The sequence below is a fragment of the Balaenoptera ricei genome, chromosome 9 (genome assembly GCF_028023285.1).
Source record: "Balaenoptera ricei isolate mBalRic1 chromosome 9, mBalRic1.hap2, whole genome shotgun sequence".
Taxonomy (NCBI): domain Eukaryota; kingdom Metazoa; phylum Chordata; class Mammalia; order Artiodactyla; family Balaenopteridae; genus Balaenoptera; species Balaenoptera ricei.
Window position 1 is genome coordinate 38227290 of NC_082647.1, and position 22807 is coordinate 38250096.

A 22807-nucleotide genomic window follows, 5' to 3' on the forward strand; every position below is an offset into this window, starting at 1 on the left:
ATCTTTGCCTCCTTTGTCATAGATTAGTTGCCCATAGGTGCGTGGGTTTATCTCTGGGCTTTCTATCTTGTTCCATTGATCTATGTTTCTGTTTTTGTGCCAGTACCATATTGTCTTGATTACTGTAGCTTTGTAGTATAGTCTGAAGTCAGGGAGTCTGATTCCTCCAGCTCCATTTTTTTCCCTCAAGACTGCTTTGGCTCTTCGGGGTCTTTTGTGTCTCCATACAAATTTTAAGATGATTTGTTCTAGCTCAGTAAAAAATGCCATTGGTAATTTGATAGGGATTGCATTGAATCTGTAGATTGCTTTGGGTAGTATAGTCATTTTCACAATATTGATTCTTCCAATCCAAGAACATGGTATATCTCTCCATCTGTTGGTATCATCTTTAATTTCTTTCATCAGTGTCTTATAGTTTTCTGCATACAGGTCTTTTGTCTCCCTAGGTAGGTTTATTCCTAGGTATTTTATTCTTTTGGTTGCAATGGTAAATGGGAGTGTTTCCATAATTTCTCTTTCAGATTTTTCATCATTAGTGTATAGGAATGCAAGAGATTTCTGTGCATTAATTTTGTATCCTGCAACTTTACCATATTCATTAATTAGCTCTAGCAGTTTTCTGGTGGCAGTTTTAGAATTCTCTATGTATAGTATCATGTCATCCGCAAACAGTGACAGTTTTACTTCTTCTTTTCCAATTTGTATTTCTTTTTCTTCTCTGATTGCCGTGGCTAGGACTTCCAGAACTATGTTGAATAATAGTGGTGAGAGTGGACATCCTTGTCTCGTTCCTGATCTTACAGGAAATGCTTTCAGTTTTTCACCATTGAGAATGATGTTGGCTGTGGGTTTGTCATATATGGCCTTTATTATGTTGAGGTAGTTTCCCTCTATGCCCACTTTCTGGAGAGTTTTTATCATAAATGGGTGTTGAATTTTGTCAAAAGCTTTTTCTGCATCTATTGAGATGATCATATGGTTTTTATTCTTCAATTTGTTAATATGGTGTATCACATTGATTGATTTGTGTATATTGAAGAATCCTTGCATCCCTGGGATAAATCCCACTTGATCGTGGTGTATGATCCTTTTAATGTGTTGTTGGATTCTGTTTGCTAGTATTTTGTTGAGGATTTTTGCATCTATATTCATCAGTGATATTGGTCTGTAATTTTCTTTTTTTGTAGTGTCTTTGTCTGGTTTTGGTATCAGGTTGATGGTGGCCTCATAGAATGAGTTTGGGAGTGTTCCTTCCTCTGCAATTTTTTGGAAGAGTTTGAGAAGGATAGGTGTTAGCTCTTCTCTAAATGTTTGATAGAATTCACCTGTGAAGCCATCTGGTCCTGGACTTTTGTTTGTTGGAAGATTTTTAATCACAGTTTGAATTTCATTACTTGTGATTTGTCCATTCATATTTTCTGTTTCTTCCTGGTTCAGTCTTGGAAGGTTATACCTTTCTAAGAATTTGTCCATTTCTTCCAGGATGTCCATTTTATTGGCATAAAGTTGCTTGTAGTAGTCTCTTAGGATGCTTTGTATTTCTGCAGTGTCTGTTGTAACTTCTCCTTTTTCATTTCTGATTTTATTGATTTGAGTCCTCTCCCTCTTTTTCTTGATGAGTCTGGCTAATGGCTTATCAATTTTGTTTATCTTCTCAAAGAAACAGCTTTTAGTTTTATTGATCTTTGCTAATGTTTTCTTTGTTTCTATTTCATTTATTTCTGCTCTGATCTTTATGATTTCTTTCCTTCTACTAACTTTGGGTTTTGTTTGTTCTTCTTTCTCTAGTTTCTTTAGGTGTAAGGTTAGATTGTTTACTTGAGATGTTTCTTGTTTCTTTAGGTAGGCTTGTATAGCTATAAACTTCCCTCTTAGAACTGCTTTTGCTGCATCCCATAGGTTTTGGGTCGTCGTGTTTTCATTGTCATTTGTCTCTAGGTATTTTTTGATTTCCTCTTTGATTTCTTCAGTGATCTCTTGGTTATTTAGTAACGTATTGTTTAGCCTCCATGTGTTTGTCTTTTTTACGTTTTTTTCCCTGTAATTATTTTCTAATCTCATAGCGTTGTGGTCAGAAAAGATGCTTGATATGATTTCAGTTTTCTTAAATTTACTGAGGCTTGATTTGTGACCCAAGATGTGACCTATCCTGGAGAATGTTCCGTGCGCACTTGAGAAGAACGTGTAATCTGCTGTTTTTGGATGGAATGTCCTATAAATATCAATTAAATCTATCTGGTCTATTGTGTCATTTAAAGCTTCTGTTTCCTTATTTATTTTCATTTTGGATGATCTGTCCATTGGTGTAAGTGAGGTGTTAAAGTCCCCCACTATTATTGTGTTACTGTCAATTTCCTCTTTTATAGGTGTTAGCAGTTGCCTTATGTATTGAGGTGCTCCCATGTTGGGTGCATATATATTTATAATTGTTATATCTTCTTCTTGGATTGATCCCTTGATCATTATGTAGTGTCCTTCCTTGTCTCTTGTAACATTCTTTATTTTAAAGTCTATTTTATCTGATATGAGTATAGCTACTCCAGCTTTGTTTTGATTTCCATTTGCATGGAATATCTTTTTCCATCCCCTCACTTTCAGTCTGTATGTGTCCCTAGGTCTAAAGTGGGTCTCTTGTAGACAGCATATATATGGGTCTTGTTTTTGTATCCATTCAGCAAGCCTGTGTCTTTTGGTTGGAGCATTTAATCCATTCACATTTAAGGTAATTATCGATATGTATGTTCCTATGACCATTTTCTTAATTGTTTTGGGTTTGTTTGTGTAGGTCCTTTTCTTCTCTTGTGTTTCCCACTTAGAGAAGTTCCTTTAGCGTTTGTTGTAGAGCTGGTTTGGTGGTGCTGAATTCTCTTAGCTTTTGCTTGTCTGTAAAGCTTTTGATTTCTCCATCGAATCTAAATGAGATCCTTGCCGGGTAGAGTAATCTTGGTTGTATGTTCTTCCCTTTCATCACTTTAAGTATATCATGCCACTCCCTTCTGGCTTGTCGAGTTTCTGCTGAGAAATCAGCTGTTAACCTTATGGGAGTTCCCTTGTATATTATTTGTCGTTTTTCCCTTGCTGCTTTCAATAATTTTTCTTTGTCTTTAATTTTTGCCACTTTGATTACTATGTGTCTCGGCGTGTTTCTCCTTGGGTTTATCCTGTATGGGACTCTCTGCGCTTCCTGGACTTGGGTGGCTAATTCCTTTTCCATGTTAGGGAAGTTTTCGACTATAATCTCTTCAAATATTTCCTCTGGTCCTTTCTCTCTCTCTTCTCCTTCTGGGACCCCTATAATGCGAATGTTGTTGCGTTTAATGTTGTTGCATTTAATGTTGTCCTAGAGGTCTCTTAGGCTGTCTTCATTTCTTTTCATTCTTTTTTCTTTAGTCTGTTCTGCAGCAGTGAATTCCGCCATTCTGTCTTCCAGGTCACTTATCCGTTCTTCTGCCAGTTATTCTGCTATTGATTCCTTCTAGTGTAGTTTTCATTTCAGTTATTGTATTGGTCATCTCTGTTCGTTTGTTCTTTAATTCTTCTAGGTCTTTGTTAATCATTTCTCGCATCTTCTCAATCTTTGCCTCCATTCTTATTCCGAGGTCCTGGATCATCTTCACTATCATTATTCTGAATTCTTTTTCTGGAAGGTTGCCTATCTCCACTTCATTTAGTTGTTTTTCTGGGGGTTTTTCTTGTTCCTTCATCTGGTATATAGCCCTCTGCCTTTTCATCTTGTCTATCTTTCTGTAACTGTGGTTTTTGGTCCACAGGCTGCAGGATTGTAGTTTTTCTTGCTTCTGCTCTCTGCCCTCTGGTGGTTGAGCCTATCTAAGAGGCTTGTTGGGAGGCTTTGGTGGTGGGTAGAGCTGACTGTTGCTGTGGTGGTCAGAGCTCCATAAAACTTTAATCCACTTGACTGTTGACGGGTGGGGCTGGGTTCCCTCCCTGTTGGTTGTTTTGCCTGAGGCAACCCAACACTGGAGCCTACCTGGGCTCTTTGGTGGGGTTAATGGCAGACTCTGGGAGGGCTCACGCCAAGGAGCACTTCCCAGAACCTCCGCTGCCAGTGTCCTTGTCCCCACGGTGAAACAGAGCCACCCCCCGCCTCTGCAGGAGACCCCCCAACACCAGCAGATAGGTCTGGTTCAGTCCCCCCAGGGTCACTGCTCTTTCCCCTGGGTCCCGATGCGCACACTACTTTGTGTGTGCCCTCCAAGAGTGGGGTCTCTGTTTCCCCCAGTCCTGTCGAAGTCCTGCAGTCAATTCCCACTAGGCTTCAAAGTCTGATTCTCTAGGAATTCCTCCTCCCTTTGCCGGACCCCCAGGTTGGGAAGTCTGACGTGGGGCTCAGAACCTTCACTCCAGTGGGTGGACTTCTGTGGTATAAGTGTTCGCCAGTCTGTGAGTCACCCACCCAGCAGTTATGGGATTTGATTTTACTCTGATTGCACCCCTCCTACCGTCTCACTGTGGCTTCTCCTCTGTCCTTGGACATGGGGTATCCTCCTTGGTGAAGTCCAGGGTCTTCCTGTCGATGATTATCCAGCAGCCAGTTCTCACCTTTCTTTTGTGTGTTTCATTATTACTGAATGACAAATTTTATAATCTAACATTGTTCCAATAATACATGCTATTCTAGCAATGAGCTAACCTTTCAGAGTTTGGAATTGTAGCAACTCAAAATTTCTAGAACTCTGAATTGAGGCTCTGAATGACAATAATTTAGAATAAACTTTATGAAACATTGACTTGAGCATCTGTACCCTTAGAAACTTAAAAACCAATGACCTATATCATGAAGAGTAAAGCCAAAGGATTTTAAACATCTGCAGTTGCTAAGAAGTAATCAGATCCAATTGTGTTAATCTGCCACAGCAGATAAAAGCATATTATCCAGCAAATTGGTTGCGTAGAAAAGAATAATATTTAGAAGATAAATTGTTTTAAACTCTCATTGGCATAGGGTTTCTTTATTGAAAGTCATAACTTATTTAATTTGGTATGTTAATTATGCAAGTTTATAGTATTCATTTGCTGTTACTGCATTGTAATTCCTCCTTGTGATTTATTAAAGTGATAGACCTATTTGAATTGAATATATAATGACCTGAAAGTATTATATCTTTTCTCTTGGGCTCATCCAAGCACAACTTGGAGATGGCAGGATTTGTTTTCTGTAAGTGAAAATAGAACCATTATCATTTTACTTCAGTTCATGTTACAGAGTGATTTTTGACCAGGATATCCCTCAAGTGTACAATATATACAAGGCAATTTGAGGAAGCCTTGTTATATATAACTGAGCCCAGTGTTCAATGCTTGCTGATAATTTCATGGAAAAAAAAGCGAGTTAGCATCTTGAAAGTAACCTCCGACTGTCCAAAACCAGCCAGAAGAAGCCCATGAGGTGTCTTTAGATTCAGCTCAAAAATAGCATCAGTTTGTCTTATTTGAAGAGCACTCCTCTCAGTCTTTATGTTTTGTTGATTCTTTGTGTGTTTGTTTTTCAAAAACAGATCAAGACCCTTGGAATGTCCCTATTGCATTTGGCATTAATTTAGCAAAGTGTTTTCCAAAGAATGCTGCATTGAAATGCTGTTGTGGTTTAGGCTCTTGTGGGAGCTCAAATGATAAGACCAGGACAGATTCGTTTAAGTTAACAGAATGTTAGAAAACATGGCAGGTTAACCTCTTCTAAATAAATCTCAGCATTGCCGTATATGGTTATTTCCGCATAAATCTTTCTTCAAGCTGGCATACCTGTTCCCTTAGGCCCATGACCCATGGCTTGCTGAATAAAGCTGGCATCTTTTGTCTCACTAAACATGTCATTGTATACTTCATGAACTCTTCTCCTCTATTTTGTCTTTAATAAAAATATTTCTACCCCTCTGGGTTTTATGTTATGTCTTAGTTTTCCTCAGAAATCTAGAGAATGTGAAAAATCTCTGGAGCATATTGGTCCCCGTAACACGTCATGAGGTCAGTGCTCTTAGAACAGTGACACTCAGTAGACAGCATCACCTGGAAGCTTGTAAGAAATGCAAACTCTCTAACTCCTCCCCAGACCCACTGGAATAGAATCTCTGAGAATCTCTGAGAGGGGCAGAGCAGTCTGAGTTTTTACAAGTTCTCCAGGTGATTCTTATGCACTTGGCTAAAGATTAAGATTAAAAGGCACTGCTTTAGACAACGCTCTCCCCTTTCTTTGTTTTTCCAGCCCTAAAGGCTAGCTCTAGCACTGTGTTAGAAAAGACTTATTAGACTCAAGTACAGATTCCCAGCATGACATAGTTCAAGGATAGGGTGAGTGTACATTTTCACTTCATTCCTTGGTTTCTGCATTATTTCCCTAGAGTTGCGGTCTGAGACTTCCAAAACATCAGGTGAATTTTAAAGGTCATTGCTACTATACAACAACTGGAATTCAAGAATGTTTAGAAATGTTAAAACCTCTTTTCCAACATATATTTTTATAAATATGATAATAAAAATTAAGTATTCAGGGTATTTTGACACCCTTGTAGAGCTTAAGTCAGCTTGTTACTTAAGAATATAAAAATACATTAGTTATAATTTGGTTTACCTATAAATTTGTCATATTGAGTATTTTGAATGCTAAAGGAAAATTTATTCAGATAATTATAGATTTTCATTTTTAATGGAACAGGCCAATAGATTCAATTTAACATAATTCATAAAGCACTGGCCATGTGCAAGTTATTTTGAGGGATATAAGAAAAAATGGTCCATGCCTGTTAAAAGCTTAGTTTTTAAATCTGATATTTTAAACTTTTTGTCCAGTTTGTGTGGAGCAGTAAAAAGCTTGATAAAGACATATTCACCATGTTTTCATAAAGCAAGTAAACTGTTATGATTTCATAATTTAAAATCCTCAGTACTTTTCAGTAGATACAAAAAGCACTAAGTTTTGGAAAATAAATTGAGTAGAGGAAATGCCCAGAGTCACTAAATACACAGTTACTTGAAACTTTCCAGTTGGTCTAATTTAGAAACACAAATTTTACTGGACAATATATGAAAATCAGATTTTGGTCATTGGTGTTTACCTCAGAAGTGTGGAAACTCTTCCATATGCTAGAAATAAATTAGTTTTTGCGTTCTACTGAGGACAAGGAAAAAAGGGGCATACATAATTTAGGGACTAGTCTACTTTTAAACATAAAGCTTTTTTTTTTTTGACACAACATGTATATCAAGAGTTCATATATCATCAATACATAATATAAATATTGCACTATACATACAAGTTTGCATACAGAAATGTATAGACAAAACATAAAGCTTTAGGATTTTCAAATCTGATCATTATAGCTCCTCGATTTACCTGTGAGAAGTGGTTCATATGGTAATTCTATTTTTAAGTTTTGAGGAATCACCATACTGTTTTCCATAACAACTGCACCATTTTCCATTCCTACTAACAGGGCACAGGGTTCCAGTTTCTCCACATCCTTGCCAGCACTTATGTCCTGGTTTTTTTGTTTGTTCTTGTCTTGTTTTGTTTTGTTTTTTTATAGTAGCCTCCCTAATGGCTGTGAGGTGGTATCTCATTGTGGTTTTGATAAAATAATTTATTTTTGAAGAGTAAAACAAATAGTGATAAGTGAACACCTTTTCTTAGATGTGTTATTCCTCAGTATTTTCAATTTATTAAGTTGAAGGACTAAAAATATTCTGTTGCAGTGGGAGGGGAGTGGAGGATAAAATACCTAGGAATAAATTTAACCAGAGGTGAAAGACGGGTACACTGAAAACAGTAAGACAGTTTTGAAAGAAATTGAAGGTGGCACAAAGAAATGGAAAATTATCCCATGCTCATGGAAGAATTAACATTGTTAAGATGTCCATATTACCTAAAGCAATCTACAGATTCAATGCAATCTCTATCAAAATCCTAATGACATTTTTAACAGAAATAGAACAAACAATCCTAAAATTTGTATGGAACCACAAAAGACCCTGAATAGCCAAAATAATCCTAAGAAAAAAGAACAAAGCTGGAGGTAGCACACTCCCTGATTTCAAATTAAACTAGAAAGCTATAGTAATCAAAACAGCAAGGTATTGGCATAAAAACAGAAACACAGATCAATGGAACAGGACCGAGAACCCAGACATAAACCCACACATATATGGACAATTAATTTACTATAAGAGAGCAAAGAACATAAATGGAGAAACTACAGTCTCTTTAATAAATGGTGCTGGGTAAACTGCACAGCAAAAGAATGAAACTAGACCACCAGCTTATACCATACACAAAAATTAACTAAAAATGGATTAAAGACTTGAATGTAAGACCTGAAACAATAGAATTCTGAGAAAAAAACATAGACAGTACACTCTTTGACATTAGTCTTAGCATATCTTCCTGGATATGTCTACTTAGGCAAGGGAAACAAAAGCAAAAATAAACAAATGGGACTACATAAAACTAAAAAGTGTCTGCACAGCAAAAGAAACAATCAACAGAACAAAAAGACAACCTACCAAATGGGAGAAGATATTTGCAAGTCATACATCCAATAACGGGTTAATGTCCGAATATATAAATAACTCATACAACTCAACAACAACAAAAAAAACAATTAAAAAATGGGCAGAGGATCTGAATAGACATCTTTTTCAAGGAAGATATGCAGATGGCCAACAGGCACATGAAAAGATGTTCAGCATCACTAATTATTAGGGAAATTCCTATCAAAACCACAATGAGCTATCACCTTACGCCCATTAGAATGGCTGTCATCAAAAAGACAAGAAATAGCAGTGCTGGACAGGATGCGAAGGAAAGGGAACGCTCATATACCGTTGGTGGGAATGTAAATTGATGCAGCCACTATGGAAAATAGTATGGAGATTCCTCAAAAAACTAAGATTAGATCTATCATATAACCTAGCAATGCTACTTCTGGGTATTTATCCAAAGAATACCAAAAAAACACAAACAAACACTAATTTGAGAAGATATATGCACCCCTATGTTCATTACAGCATTATTTACAGTAGCCAAGATATGGAAACAACCTAAGTGTCCATCAACAGATGAACGCATCAAGAAGATGTTGTGTGTACATGCAATGGAATACTACTCAGTCATAAGAAAGGTGAAATCTTGCCATTTGTGACAACCTTGAGGGTATTATGCTAAGTGAAATAAGTCAGACCATGACGAATACCATATGATTTCATTAATGCAGAATATTAAAAGTAAATAAATGAACAAACAAAATGAAACAAAAACAAACACATAGATACAGAGAATGGATTGATGGTTACCAGAGGGGAAGGGAGGTGGGGGAGGGTGAAATGGGGAAAGGGAGTCAACTGTATGGTGATGGATGCAGACTAAACTTCTGGTGGTGAGCATGCTGTAGCATATAGAAGTCAAAATACAATGTTGTGCACCCAAAATTCATATAATGTTATAAACCACTGTTACCTCAATAAAAAACGAGAGGGGGGAAGGCATGAATTTTCTCCCCAAAATTTATATGTTTGTACCTGTACTTGCAAGGATAGTCTACAAAGAAAGAGGTTATTCTTTACTGCTGTGTCCCACCTTTGCCATTCATCATGCTGCAAGGTTAAGTTTTTTCTTTCTATTTTTAGTTGAACTAACATTCTTACTAAATATAAAGTGGGCTTCTCTTCCACATTTGCAAACACAGTGTCTTGTAACTGCTGTAGAAAAATCAATACTTCCCTAACAGGCTGCTCTGTGTGAATAAATATACAACAGCCCAAGTAGCAGGTGCCCTAAATACTTCAAAACAAGACCATGTGGCTGACAATTAGAGATGGGAAAAGTATACTAAATCTGTGATTTAAAAAGAAATAATCTAAATGAAGTTTATTTTACCATTGCTATACATAGCTCAAGATTTTGCTTTGCGGATTGGATAAGAGTAAAATTTTCTATGGTGGAAGGCTTGTACGGGTTGCACAGATTCTTTGTTCCCAAACTGTTTTCAGTAAAGAAGACTAGCCTCATACATTTCTGCACAATGATTTAAATGTGGGTATGGCTTCTCTACTGTCCTAGAAAATCAGGCTACAAAATAGAGCATATGAATTTTGTTTGCATTATGATTGAAACAAGCCAACTGTAAATGACATGTTTTAAGACAATCAGGAAAATTTTAATGTAGGCTGGTTTTAGATTAATTTGAGGAATTACTGTTTGCCTTTTTTGAAGGTGTGATAAAGGCATTGTGATTCTATATTTATAAAATGACCTACCTGTTAAAGATGCTTACTGATGTTTGTACAAGTAGAATGTTATGATGTCTCTGACTTGGTTTAAAATTTCCCAGGGGAAAAAAATAGTTGGGTTGATAGGTGAAACAAGATTAGCAAAAAAATGTTGATAATTATTGAAGCTAGATGATGGGTATGTGGGGATTTATTTTACTAATCTTTGTAATTTTCTGTACATTTGAGACTTTTCATAGTAAAAAATTTTTTAAAGAAGAAAATCACATTGTAAAATGTCTATAAATGGAAGACACTTTTTAAAAAGAGATTCAAGAATACTCAGTGAAATAATGGTAAATAAAATAAGTGCATGCTAATGATGTTCTTTGTTAGAGAGGTCAAAGGATGCCAGACTCAGGAAAGATTAAAAACAAAGATCCGTAATGTAGTGGCTCTGAATCTCATTCCACCATTGCAGGTGTAGGAGTACTATCCGGGCTGGCAGGAATTTTCATTTTATTTTGTATTTCCTGCTTCTCTCATCCCCCTTTCCCCACGCACACCCAAAAGCTATGCAAAAGCTTGGTGTCTTACACAGTGTCAAGGCAGCAGGGAGGTCCTCCTCATTATTAGTCACATGCCAAGATGGCCCTTGTCCTGAGTACAGAGTCCCTTCAGTCCGTGGTTCTGTGGGAGCACAGCATCTGTAGCTAGACTTTGAAGCCTTGCAGCCATCTCCTGGGGCAGGGTCACAAAACAGGTGTAAGGCTCATTAATCTCAGGACTTGCTAGCCTTCATCTCTGCAGGAATCTCCTTCCCTTTTTCTCTTTCTTCCCCTCACTTGCCAGGACATCTTGAATAAGCAGTGAGTGGGTTTAGGCTTTTCCAGTTGACACTAAGAGTAATTGAGTTCAGGTTGCTTCTGCTTTCTGCCCTGACAAAAATAACTATGGAAAGGAATTGCAAATGCTGGCTGCTAGTTACCTGCTTGAAATGTGTATGTTGGGAGGATGGGGGAGATACAGGGAGAAGACCTATGAATTGATGTTTCTGTATATTCTGCCACAGTGAGTTTGTTGGTCTTGAAAGTATTGATTGTTTTGGAGGAAAATATACAAGGGTAGGCTTAAGGAAGTTTCTTTTTCTTCTAAATCTGTTTATTTTATTTATTTTTTATATCTTTTGATGAATAAGAAGGAACTGTTCTTGCTCTGATGAGGAAAACTAGGTAGTCCCTTGGGAAAGATAAAAGATTACCTGGGTCCAAAATAAAGGTAAGAAAGCAAGAAGAATTACAAGCCAGCTTCTTCCTCACGCTTAATGGATGTGTATAAGTCATTTAGAGATGATAAGAAACAATGAAGTTACTTTTGATGCAACATCAGAAAAAGAGGAAAGGACCATGTGACTGCAGTGATGTAAAGTAAAGGGGCTTTCAGATAGAGAGGGGCCTGCCAATTGTGTCCTGGTGTCATCCCATATTGAGAAAAAGAGATGCGGGCCACATTCTGAAGACGTCTGAAATATCCCAGCGCACTTCCAGTCACAAAACACAGCGACTTCAAAAACAAAAAACAAAAAAACGCAGCGACTTCACAAACACCCACTTGGGTTTGCCCATCTCTGACCCTCATCCATCATTTTTCTCCTCTTTCCAGATTCTTTCCTTCATATTCTCCTTCCTTTTACAACCCCTCTAAAGTCAATATAAATTTAAACTGTATGTTTGCACCCTGGATTTATGTATGTCCAAGTCTGTGGCCACCTTAATGCCTTCTAGGACAGAAAACAAAATAGAGAAAGTGATAATTAACGTGAAGATATGTAACTCCAAAATTGACAAATAACTCTGAACAGTGTGATTGTGTGTATGTATTCAACACTTACTACAAAAGATCAAAGGTAGAAAAGAAGAAGAAAAAAAGAAATGATGCTCTTTCATGAAGCCAGCTCTCTTCTGCTCAGCTTCTGAGCTCATTCTTTGGGTTTTCAGTGGATGCTTTCAGTATCATATGCTTTCATCCATGATATGAAACATTATACATGTAATGTACATACATGAAATGTACATGGTACATTTTCCATAGCATGCAGTTTTCTTATTATAAAAATAGAAACTCTGAGATTTAACATGGATGACTAGGGTAATGGACTGAACTCAACACTCATATGCTAGACAAAGTCATCTACGTCCAGCCCACCCTCCACCTTCCTTTCCTCTGAATTATCGATACCATACCTTTGAGCACTTGCTAAACACCATTTTGAGCTCACTATTATCACATTGTAGTCTTTTCAGGAAATTGTTCTATTTTTTGTTTGCATCAACATTTAAATGTTTATTTAGGCTGTATGTTTATTATATAAAAAAGCAAGAAAATTATATAATACAGATAGGAACCACCTTTTTTCATATATAAAAATCACCAGTAATATCATCACCCAGAGATAACCACTGTGGTTAGTATTAGGGGATATAATCTTCTAGACTATTATATATATTTTCTTTTTAAATGAAAGATGTACCTGTGCATACTGTATAGTGCCTTGCTTTTTCAGTTAATTATATTGAAAAACTTCATCTGTGTTATTCTTCTTCAACCTGATTTTTTTTTTATTCAACCTCATTTTTAATGATTGCATAAGAATTTTAATGTGTGAATGTACAATAGTATACATAACCAATTCCCAATGATTTATGTAATGTTTAATTGTACCTTATGGCTTTTTTTTTAAACTGTGAAAAGGGTAAATCCCTAGTTTTTTAATTAAAAATAATGAAGAAATATTAACATATGGAAATCTACTGTTTATATATCTGTTTAGGGGAATATTTTCTTGCTTGAGGAGACAACTGTAATTGAATGTATTCTTGTGACGACAGTTTTAAACACTGTATAATACTAATTTTCTGAAATCTTATTAAAACTAAATATACTGAAACATAAATATTGTATTCAATTTAGGAGAGCACAAGCTTCATTTCATCCCTGCCCTGATTGGCCCCTTCCTGGAAGTGACCTTGATACCGCAGCCAGATCTCCGGAATGTCATGATTCCTATTTTTCACGACATGATGCACTGGGAACAGAGGCGGAGTGGCAATTTTAAACAGGTAGGCGGGTGTGCTCCTCAGAGCAGTGGGAAGAGTTTCAGGTCTCTTTGAGCATCTCTGAGCCACTGCATTCAACTCTGACTTGCGGAATGAGCACCAAACCGGATTTCAGCCTGGGCTGCCTACTCCCAAGCTGCGTAGCCTCGGACACCTCTCTGGTACTGTGTTTCCCTGGGTCTCCGAGAAGCCCTAAAAAAAACATTTCATTCCCTTTCAGCTAAAAACTCCTGTGATTTCCTGGGTCTTTGTTTAAGAACTGGCAGAGACTTTATTTGCTCCCAGCTGGATACACCACAGAGGAATCAGAAGGTTAATGATTCTTAAAATCATTGACCTCTCAGTTGTCTGCACATTGTGTTTGGTGAATGGCTTAGCTCTGAACATTTGATGCACAGTATGTTTTATTGCTCTTTGCTTGAAGCATTGAGAATTAATTTAAAGGGAAAAGCAGTAGAAATTGTTGTAAAGGCAATTCTGAGGAGATGAGCCTAACATTTCTCTTTGACATAGGATCTAATAGCTCTGCTCCAGTTTTGGAAAGACAGACGTTCTTATTCCAAAACCAGTTCTCATAGCAGAAATCAACTGCTTTTACCATGCCAAGTCACTCCTATTGGAGACAGCAGACCTACTATCTCTTCACACAGTCATTGCACTCACCTATGTGCACTCTCCTGTGTGAAGGATCCTTCTTGCTTCTCCAGATGAAGGCCTTCTCAAGTCTTAGAAATGATTGTCAACTGTACAAGCAAGCTGAATGCATACATAGGACCCTCCTGTTGCCAAAAGCATGGCATTTCATCTGTATCAATCTCTGCATTTATTTTCAAGAAAGCTAATACATGAATGAAAGGCTATTTAAAAATTGTATTGGGGAAGACCCACTTTTCTTCCCTTTTCTCTTTATCCCCATATTGAAATTTGATTCAAAGGGAATAATTGTGCTTAGTCCCTTGACAAAGTCAAATATCCCTCCCTATCCCTGGTTGTTTAACTCTCTCTGGCCAGGCACAGATTCTTCATTTTCTGTTTCCTCTGTTGCCTCCAACAGATGAGGGATATTTATTTCTGCCTTCCTGATACTGAAGTCCTAAAGGATTTATGTTCTTGAAAATATAAATGTTTTGACTACAGTTTTCAGGAAATATGTCCTTTCTCTTTCATGCTGCCTATTGCTGACTTAGAATATGTCTATGGATCTACCATCTGTACATGGTTAGGACAAATTCTCAACTTTAGCAAAGATTTAGTGTAACCTCGAGCTGTTTTGAGAAAGAAAATAGATACAAAACACATCAAAGATTTAAATGAATGTTTGTGGATATGGTAGTTTGCTGATGTTCTTATATATATATATCATGATTTAAAAAAAAAAAAAAAAAGAGAGACTTGCCAGTTTTTACAGCTCCTAAATAAAGAATTCAAACATTTAAGCTGGGCTGCAGGCATTTGTGTTTGAATCAACAAATAGAAGTCTTTGGCGACAGCACATGCTACCCTACCGGGAGTTTGAAGTATGTTCCTGCATCTAAATTGGCCCCCTAGAATTCCAAGGGGGTGTCTCCTGTTAACCACAGCTGATAATGTCGCTTTCACAAAATTTACTATGGCTTTTTCCTGTGCAGAAATAAATATGTTTCAGTATGCCTAGAAAATCCTACTTGTGAAAGGGAGGAAAGAGTAACGTTTGGGTCTGTTTTCAGGTGGAAGCCAAGCTCATTGACAAACTGGACAGCCTGATGTCAGAAGGCAAAGGTGATGAAACATACCGTGAGCTCTTCAACAGTATGTGAGTAACGTGTTTATCTCAAGTTGATTCTGTTCCGGGGATTTGGTGTCAGTGCTAAGCAGCTGAGAGCTACAAAGACAGCTTGGGTCTCCCAGGAGTGCTTTGTCTTTGTGGAGTGTGAAATAAAGGATAATTGCTTAACTGGCAAATGGATCTTGTTATGTTGATGATTAGACGTATCTCCTTGTGTTAATCTCTGATTACGGCAGGTCACAAGTGTTATATAACAAATTCCACTCTTTTCATGCCTAATAATTTTTAAACTGGGGCTGCAAGATAATGATTTTAAACAGGGTTAAGAGTGGGAGAGGAAAAGACACAATAGTGGTGTGATTGTCGTGTTTGTACACAGTGCTTTCCGAAGCGAGATATCCTTGGTTGATTTGCTGTTGGGAAAGTTAACCTAGTTTGCATCTGTTCTTCAACAATTGATTTAATTCATCGATACTTATTGCTCATTCAGCATTATTAATTTCTTCCTAAATGTTTCTTATGAGAATATCACAGAAGCAAGTCGTTTTTAGTAAATTCTGTGATTAGGATTTGTATGGAGGATAGAGAAATAATATTGTAAGGAGACTTTGAGGTTGTCTTACTAAGGAAAGAATATGATCAGTATCATAAGATGAAGTGCTTGCACCAAGTATTTATTCATCCACTGTGTGAAATGGCCAGAGAGGATACATAAGAAGGTTCTAGTGCTTTAGGATTTTAATTCTAGCACTTGTTTCTTCTACAGCTTTCTATGGATCTTAGTCATTTTCAAACCTTTTATACTTATGAAGTGTTTCTTTTTGAAGGAAGAACCAGTTCATTGTGCTTGGGAAATGTTTGCAGTTCTTTCATAAGTGCAAAAACAATTTAGCAATACATTTTTCTATCACAAAATACGCTTTTACTTATGTTTATACCCAAGTATCACCTAAAACTAAATATTAATGCTTTAGTACTGATAGCCAAATACAAAATTCTGTAATTCGTTTTATGATCATAAATTTAGGGCAGTGGATACATTAATATATAGGTTTGAAAAGTACTATTAGTGACTGATAGATTTCAACTTGCCTGATTCAAAATCATTCTTGAAGCTTTTAAGAAAATTATATTGAAAGGAAAAGCCAAGAAGGGGTACACAGATTTCTTGTGGTGGTAGATAAAATACATTCTTTGTACTGAGTCCTGAACAACGCCATTTTCCTCTGATACTGTAATTAAACTGGAACTTTTAATAATTATTCACCAAGCCCTCATTCATTCTAGTGTACAAAGCATCTGTCTTTCACGACAGCTGGAGTTTAGCAAGAATTCTGATTAAAACCTCATCCAATATAATAAATTGCTTTTGAAAACCACTCTCAGTTCAGTTACTAGTCCTTGGTTTGAACAAAGAACTAAAATGAGAAAGCACTCAGTGAAATGAATCTCTTGAGATTTGTGATTAATTATTTATGATAAATTCACAAGATTAATAAACACTCACATAGCTCCATAGTGCCTCTTATCGACTTTAATAAAGGCCTGATAGCATGCAGTTTGGATTGCTTGTGTGTAAATATGGCTTTGAAATAGAAGATGTACCTTGACATTAAAATCAAACCAATAATTAGAATATTAAGCCTCTATAATTAGACTATTTTAAGGTGCCTGATTCATTCAATGGAGATTTTTATTCTTTTGTTGATTTTTAACAATAGTACTAGAAATATTACGATAAATATTTTTCTTTCATTACTACCTGGGCTCAGAAAAGAAAGTGAAAATCCAACTATATTTCAGGAAACAATAAAATGCTTTTTTGGCAATAGAAATCACAATGAATTAGTATAATCACAGTGAGTCACTGCACACATTATGAATTAGGAACACATGCCACTATGGTACAGATTCTCATTTGTTCTCTGTATTTCATGTCTAAAACTTCTTAAAATTTGTTCAGAAGCTGAAAGGAGCTCACTGCTTCCTGAAAATGTAGTATGTGCTTGCCAAAATAGCCTCCTTAGAATGAGACTGTAAATTTATATAGTAACTTCCTTCCTAAGAACTCATCTTTCGCTGACCCTCACGTTATCTGCATTTACCCACACTACATCTTTTTGAAGTAAACAGGGGTCGGGATTGATTGTTTTTGATAATGCTGAAGTTGTGGATCATTGCCGTCCATGTGATGTTCAGAATAAGGCATCAGAATGAAATTCTGCTTCCCTGGATTCACTTCATTCACTCATTCAGCTTCATTTATTGAGCATCTCCCTGTGCTAGGTGCTCTTCTAAGGCTGACGATGCAGCAGTGACCGTGCTGTAGGAGCACACAGTGGGGTACCAGTAGCCTCGGGGGTTCTAAAGGGGCTTTCCGGAAGAGGTAACCTCCACCTCAGTCCTTTACTGTGCTCTATCGTGTGTTGCTCTAAATAATTCAGTAAGACTCCAAATCATCTCATGGATCTTTGTTTAGTGATCACACATTTAATTATAGTTTGCAGACAGAGGATTAGCTATGTAGCACATACTTAGGTATCTAACTCTTCTCTCTGGATTAAGAAGAGTGTGCACAGACACAGGTGTTTCATATAAGTGCTGGCCTCCACACAATCCTGTTACGATACAGAGAGAGGTAGACTGAGGGTCAAATTCTACACCCTTCATATTCCTTCACAGAGTAAAAGCCTGTCGGGCAGTGTGTCATCCTGCGGGACCGTGACTTATCCTGCTCTTCAATGTTATGGGGTCCCATTGCCTATCAATTAGCAATAAGAAATCACCTTGGAGTAGGGGGGGAGATAAATTAGGAGTTTGGGATTAACATAGACACACTTCTATATATGAAATAGAAACAAGGACCTACTGTATAGCACAGGGAACTATATTCAATGTGTTGTAATAACCTATAATGAAAAAGAATCTGAGAATGAATGTATATACATATATATGTGTATATATAACTGAATCACTTTGCTGTACACCTGAGACTAATACAACATTGTAACTCAACTATACTTCAGTTTTTAAAAATGGTTTAAAAACATTAGAAAAGAATGATGCATCGTTAATGCTCTTTTGACATGTATGTAAAGTCTAGTGCATTAGTTCATGTAGCAACCATTTATCATTTTAGTGCCTCAAAAAAAAAAGAAGAAATCACCTTTCACTGTGATTAGGTGAGTTCCCTGTGTGCTCACCATGGGCACATGAGCATGATTATAGGCCAAATAGAAATATACCAAATTATAGATCAGTGTCACCCAAGTTACCTAGAGAGACTCTTCTCTTCTTGTCTGATAGCTTCTCCTTATCAATGTGTATCAGGTAAACGGGGAGGGCAAGCTTCCCCACAGAAAGAACTAGCCTGGCCGAGAAAGCAGATGAACTGGGTTCTAGGCTTGGTACTGATATTTGGGTCTTGAGTTAGTCAAGGAAACAGGCTCTGCAGAGCTGTGACTCTTTTTACAAGAGGATTCTGTAGCTCAGATTTCTTACTGCAGCCAGAGGCTGTGCAAATTAATGAAACTCATGCCTATAAAAGAAGTCTCTATATATTTTTAGAATTATTACCTAACTTGAGTTCTTTGTTTTTCAGCCTCTAAAGTATATGAGGTGTGGGCTGTCACTTGGGAAGATTTCTCCATCATCCTGCATTGCTTTGGCAGGCAGATTTTCATTTGAGTACTTGGTTCAATACCAGTTTGGCATTTAAGCTTGAAACAGGTGCTTCTCGGAGGCTTTTTAAAAGAAAACACATTTAGAACAAACTAGGGGACCTTTCCCTGGGGGATTAGTCAGGCAAGTTCCATCCCTTCATGCGCTATTTCTTCCCCTCTTCCTCCTCCTTAATCTAGGAGACAGTTCAGAATAAACAAGAAAAACAAATGATCAGGGATGCATAGGCACCAGATGAGGAGATAGGACAGAGGGCTGGGCACTGGAATGGTAATAGCAAGAAGAAGCAGTGGGGAGTGGGAAGGAAGATTGAGAGAGAACGTAGCCACAGAGCAAAAAAAACAGCTTTGACAAAATAGCTTTTTTTCTACTAAGCACAGTATAGGATAGGCTGAGATGGTACTTGTACGAAATGGTTTCTCTCTATGTTATTCCTGAAACCAAGATGAAAGGGAAACAACATTTTAGAAATAATGATCATTAAATTTAGGAGGGCAAAGTATCCTCATATTGTCATGCCTATGTTCTTACTTTTTTCTTTTGGGGAAAGTTCTGTCGTAAAGGTTTTTGCCAAGTATATGGTTAATTTGCCGAGAGGTGGGAGTCAAAGTAAAACAGATCCTAATTATTATGATTGTTATTGTTTTGTGTTTACATAGCAGTGCCTCTGCTCCGAGGTGCTTAAGATTAGGGAAGATGTAGGAGGAGAGATGTGGTTCGGTACTTGTCATCAATCTGCTGTAACAACCACATAGAAAATCCTCTGTGATTAATGACAAAATGAATGAAACTGTTGAGTGAGTGCACAGATAGTACAATATGTATTGAGTGGGCAAATGTTAAGTGAAAGGAAAAAATGCAAAACGTCATACCGTCTGTACAAGGATTTTCCTGTAGCAGTTGCATTGCAGTAAAATTGCTTGGATGAAGATGCATTCCACTGAGAGGTAGGAAAACATTTTTATGTGAATAAAACAAGATCTTATTTAAAAGTAAACTTAGAGGCACTCCTGTTTTCGCTTTTCGCAGTGTGGTTTGGTGTGGTGAGGCGCAAGCCTCTGTTAGTGGAAGAGAGAAGCTAGGAAACAATGTCTTTGAGCTGTGAGGTGCTTGCATATTTTGAAAATATGATTTATATGCATGTGTTCGTATTTGATGACTTGGATAATGAAAATCAATTTGCTTTGTCAATGCTTCCTGGATTAGAATTCCACTATTTGGTCCCTATCCTAGGTAAGACATTGTTTGCAAATTGTGCTACTTGTGAGATGTTGCAGTGGTTGCTAAGGCATTTAAGGTATTGATGAAAGTAAAATGGTTGTCATGGTGACTGATAAAAATAAATGTTGAAAATCCCCTGGGTTCTTTCTTTTCCAGTCTACTAAAGAAAATTGAGCGGGAAACATGGAGGGAGAGTGGTGTTTCATTAATCGCCACTGTAACTCGTCTAATGGAGAGGTTGTTAGATTACAGGTAAGCGGAGCCCACCCCCCGCCCTCCCGGTTTTCCAGATATGCTGCGCTCCACTTAGAAAGTCAGAGAGTTAGAATACAGTCAGACATTGCCCTTGAGTTAATCACTCAAAGAATTGATAATCAGACCGTGGAACCTTGAGCAGTAAAATAACAGACTTCTAACTAGCTGGTTCAGAGTTTTTTCTTCGTTTTTCCTTTTTTATGTTTTGTTTTGCGGGTTTTGACAGTTCTTTTAAAGTCTCAGTGAATTGAGAGAGTCCTGTTATTAAAGAAATCTTTTTTTTTTTTTTTTCCCTTGGTGTTTAGACTCACCCGTTAGAACCAGTAGATCCATTCATCTTAGGGTGACGACAGTGAAACAGACAATTGTACAACCATGCTGCTTTCTTATAAAAGGAGAGGGGGGATGAAACTCACACCGTTAGCTTTCAGAGACATCATTTTTTGATTTTGAAATGATCTAAACTGTTGAAGCAGTTCATCCCACTTAAACGCATGGTGTTTTAAGAATAAACGCTTCATTCTCACTGCTGATGGCCAGGCTTAGCAGATCCTTCTCACCCCAAGTAAGAGGTGTGTAATAACACACCTTCACTCCTCCTCTTCCTGGAGCCACCCCCCCACCCCCACCCCGCGGTGAAATTCTCAGCGATACTGGTGCTCAGGAGGGTCTGACCGCCCCCCTCCCCAGCCTCTCCCAAGCTCACGCTTCCTGGGGCACCGCCTCTATTCTGCTGAGCCTTCATCTGCACAGCAACTTGCAAATTGCCTCTAGTCTCTGACAGTTCCTTTTTTTTTTTTTCTCCCTAAAAGAACAAACCGTGTTTGCCCCTAGGAAGGAAGTTCTGAGTTCTGACTCCTGCTTTTTTGTTTTTAGGGACTGCATGAAAATGGGCGAGGTAGATGGCAAAAAGATTGGCTGCACCGTGAGCCTCCTGGTTCGTAAACAATTTCCCTTTTCCTCCTTATATCCTAACGTTTGCTTTTTCACAGAAATACTGCGTTTTGTTTGTTTTTCAGCCACCATGTGTCTTTATCTGGGTGTTTCTTAGAAGAGTTTAGAAGTGTTTTTGCTTCAGGTTGAATTAAATGCCAGAAAATTCCGAGCTTCGAACACTGCAGAATGTTCCCACTGTAAGATCCCAGAGTGATGCCAGGCTTCTCCTGTTGCATCGCTCCTCTGCCCTGGAGTCTTTTGTTGCTCTGCTAGGGAAAAGCATGATGTCCCTGGAGAAAAGTCTTTTCACTTTTGTGTAGACAGTTTCTTTCTGCCCTTCTTATATGTATTCTAGGTTTTAGTAAATATGAATGTTCTTTTCTGAACAAATGACAGTTTCCTATTTAGCACATGAATTCTCACTCTCTAGCTTCTTTGCAAATTAAATCCATAATACCGCTGTTGTTAAGTTGTGGATTATAACTAGGATGGCCACATAATTTCTCACCCAAACAAGACGTTTTTGAGAATAAAAATAAATATTGGGTAAGGATAACAGGCTACACCAGAACAGTTCTAGGACCACAAAATTTGTAATGAAATGTCTCATAACTAATTATCAAATGGAATGGTATTCTCCCTACAGAGCAAAAGAAGGATTATACATTCACATTCCTTTTTTCAAATTTTAATATAGTATAAATTGATGCTCTTGATAATTTACCTTAATCAGATTTAAAATACAGGAATGTGTTGTGACTGCTTTGGTTCTAAATTAGTGAATATCATGGTTTGTTTTTCTTGTTTTGCAGAATAGGTGAAACTTCACCATCTATTCTAAGTACTTGCACAGACAGAATTCTAATTCTTACTCTGACCCACATGAGTCTCTCACATGCCTTTTTTTCTCTATTTGTCTGCACCTTATAATTTGTTTTGTCCCCCATTCTGATTCTGTCCTGTCTTAGCTCATCGATTTCAGGTTTTTTTGTTTTGTTTTGTTTGTTCCCCTCACAGCCCCTCTTCAGAGCTCAGGATTTTTCGCTTTCTTATGACTGTCTTTTTAATCTGTTTCCCTAATTTGTTTTCTCACTGTACTACATCTCTGAGTATATGACTTTATCCTTTTTACCACGCCTACCACTTCCTCTTCATTTTTACATTTAATTGTTACACCTCTACCTCCAATATCAGTTGCTAAAAATAGTAAGACCTGAGCATCCTCTATCAGGCCACCTCTTGTTACGCAGTTTCTTCTGTAATTTTTATCATCAGACCCAACAGTAACCTGCAGGCCATCAGGCCAAGCTCACTGGGTCAACCCATTATCTCTCCTCTTAGCACTTATTTCTAACCTTGAGCACAGTCATTTCCACTTTTAAATTTCCTTTCTGTGCTTTCCCAGCTTTTTGCCAGCCTTTCACCCCTCAGCCTGATCTCCTTCCACGTCCCTGCTTGTACATCAGTATTTGGGGAGAAAAGCCAAGTGCTCTGTCAGCTTCAGGTTTTCTCAGTTTATCTCCTTAATCTTGGCTCTACCCCAACTCCAAACACAAAGTCTCATAAATAGCCTCAAAGAAAAGCCTTTACCTTTTTCCAAAGGAATCGTCTT

At 37.5% G+C, this 22807-nt stretch overlaps 1 protein-coding gene across 3 annotated transcripts in view; it reads left to right on the forward strand.

Annotated features, from left to right (window-relative positions):
• Window positions 1-22807, forward strand: part of DOCK4 (dedicator of cytokinesis 4) — a 492329-nt gene that overhangs the window by 419331 nt on the left and 50191 nt on the right. For all 3 annotated transcript variants that reach the window (XR_009505001.1, XM_059933591.1, XM_059933592.1), the window contains exons 31-34: window positions 13192-13340; window positions 15044-15129; window positions 20161-20256; window positions 21136-21196. Coding sequence is in view for 2 of the 3 variants with exons in the window: in XM_059933591.1 (XP_059789574.1) it covers window positions 13192-13340; window positions 15044-15129; window positions 20161-20256; window positions 21136-21196 (392 nt within the window). In the remaining variant the exon portion in view is untranslated. The remainder of the gene's footprint in view (window positions 1-13191; window positions 13341-15043; window positions 15130-20160; window positions 20257-21135; window positions 21197-22807) is intronic.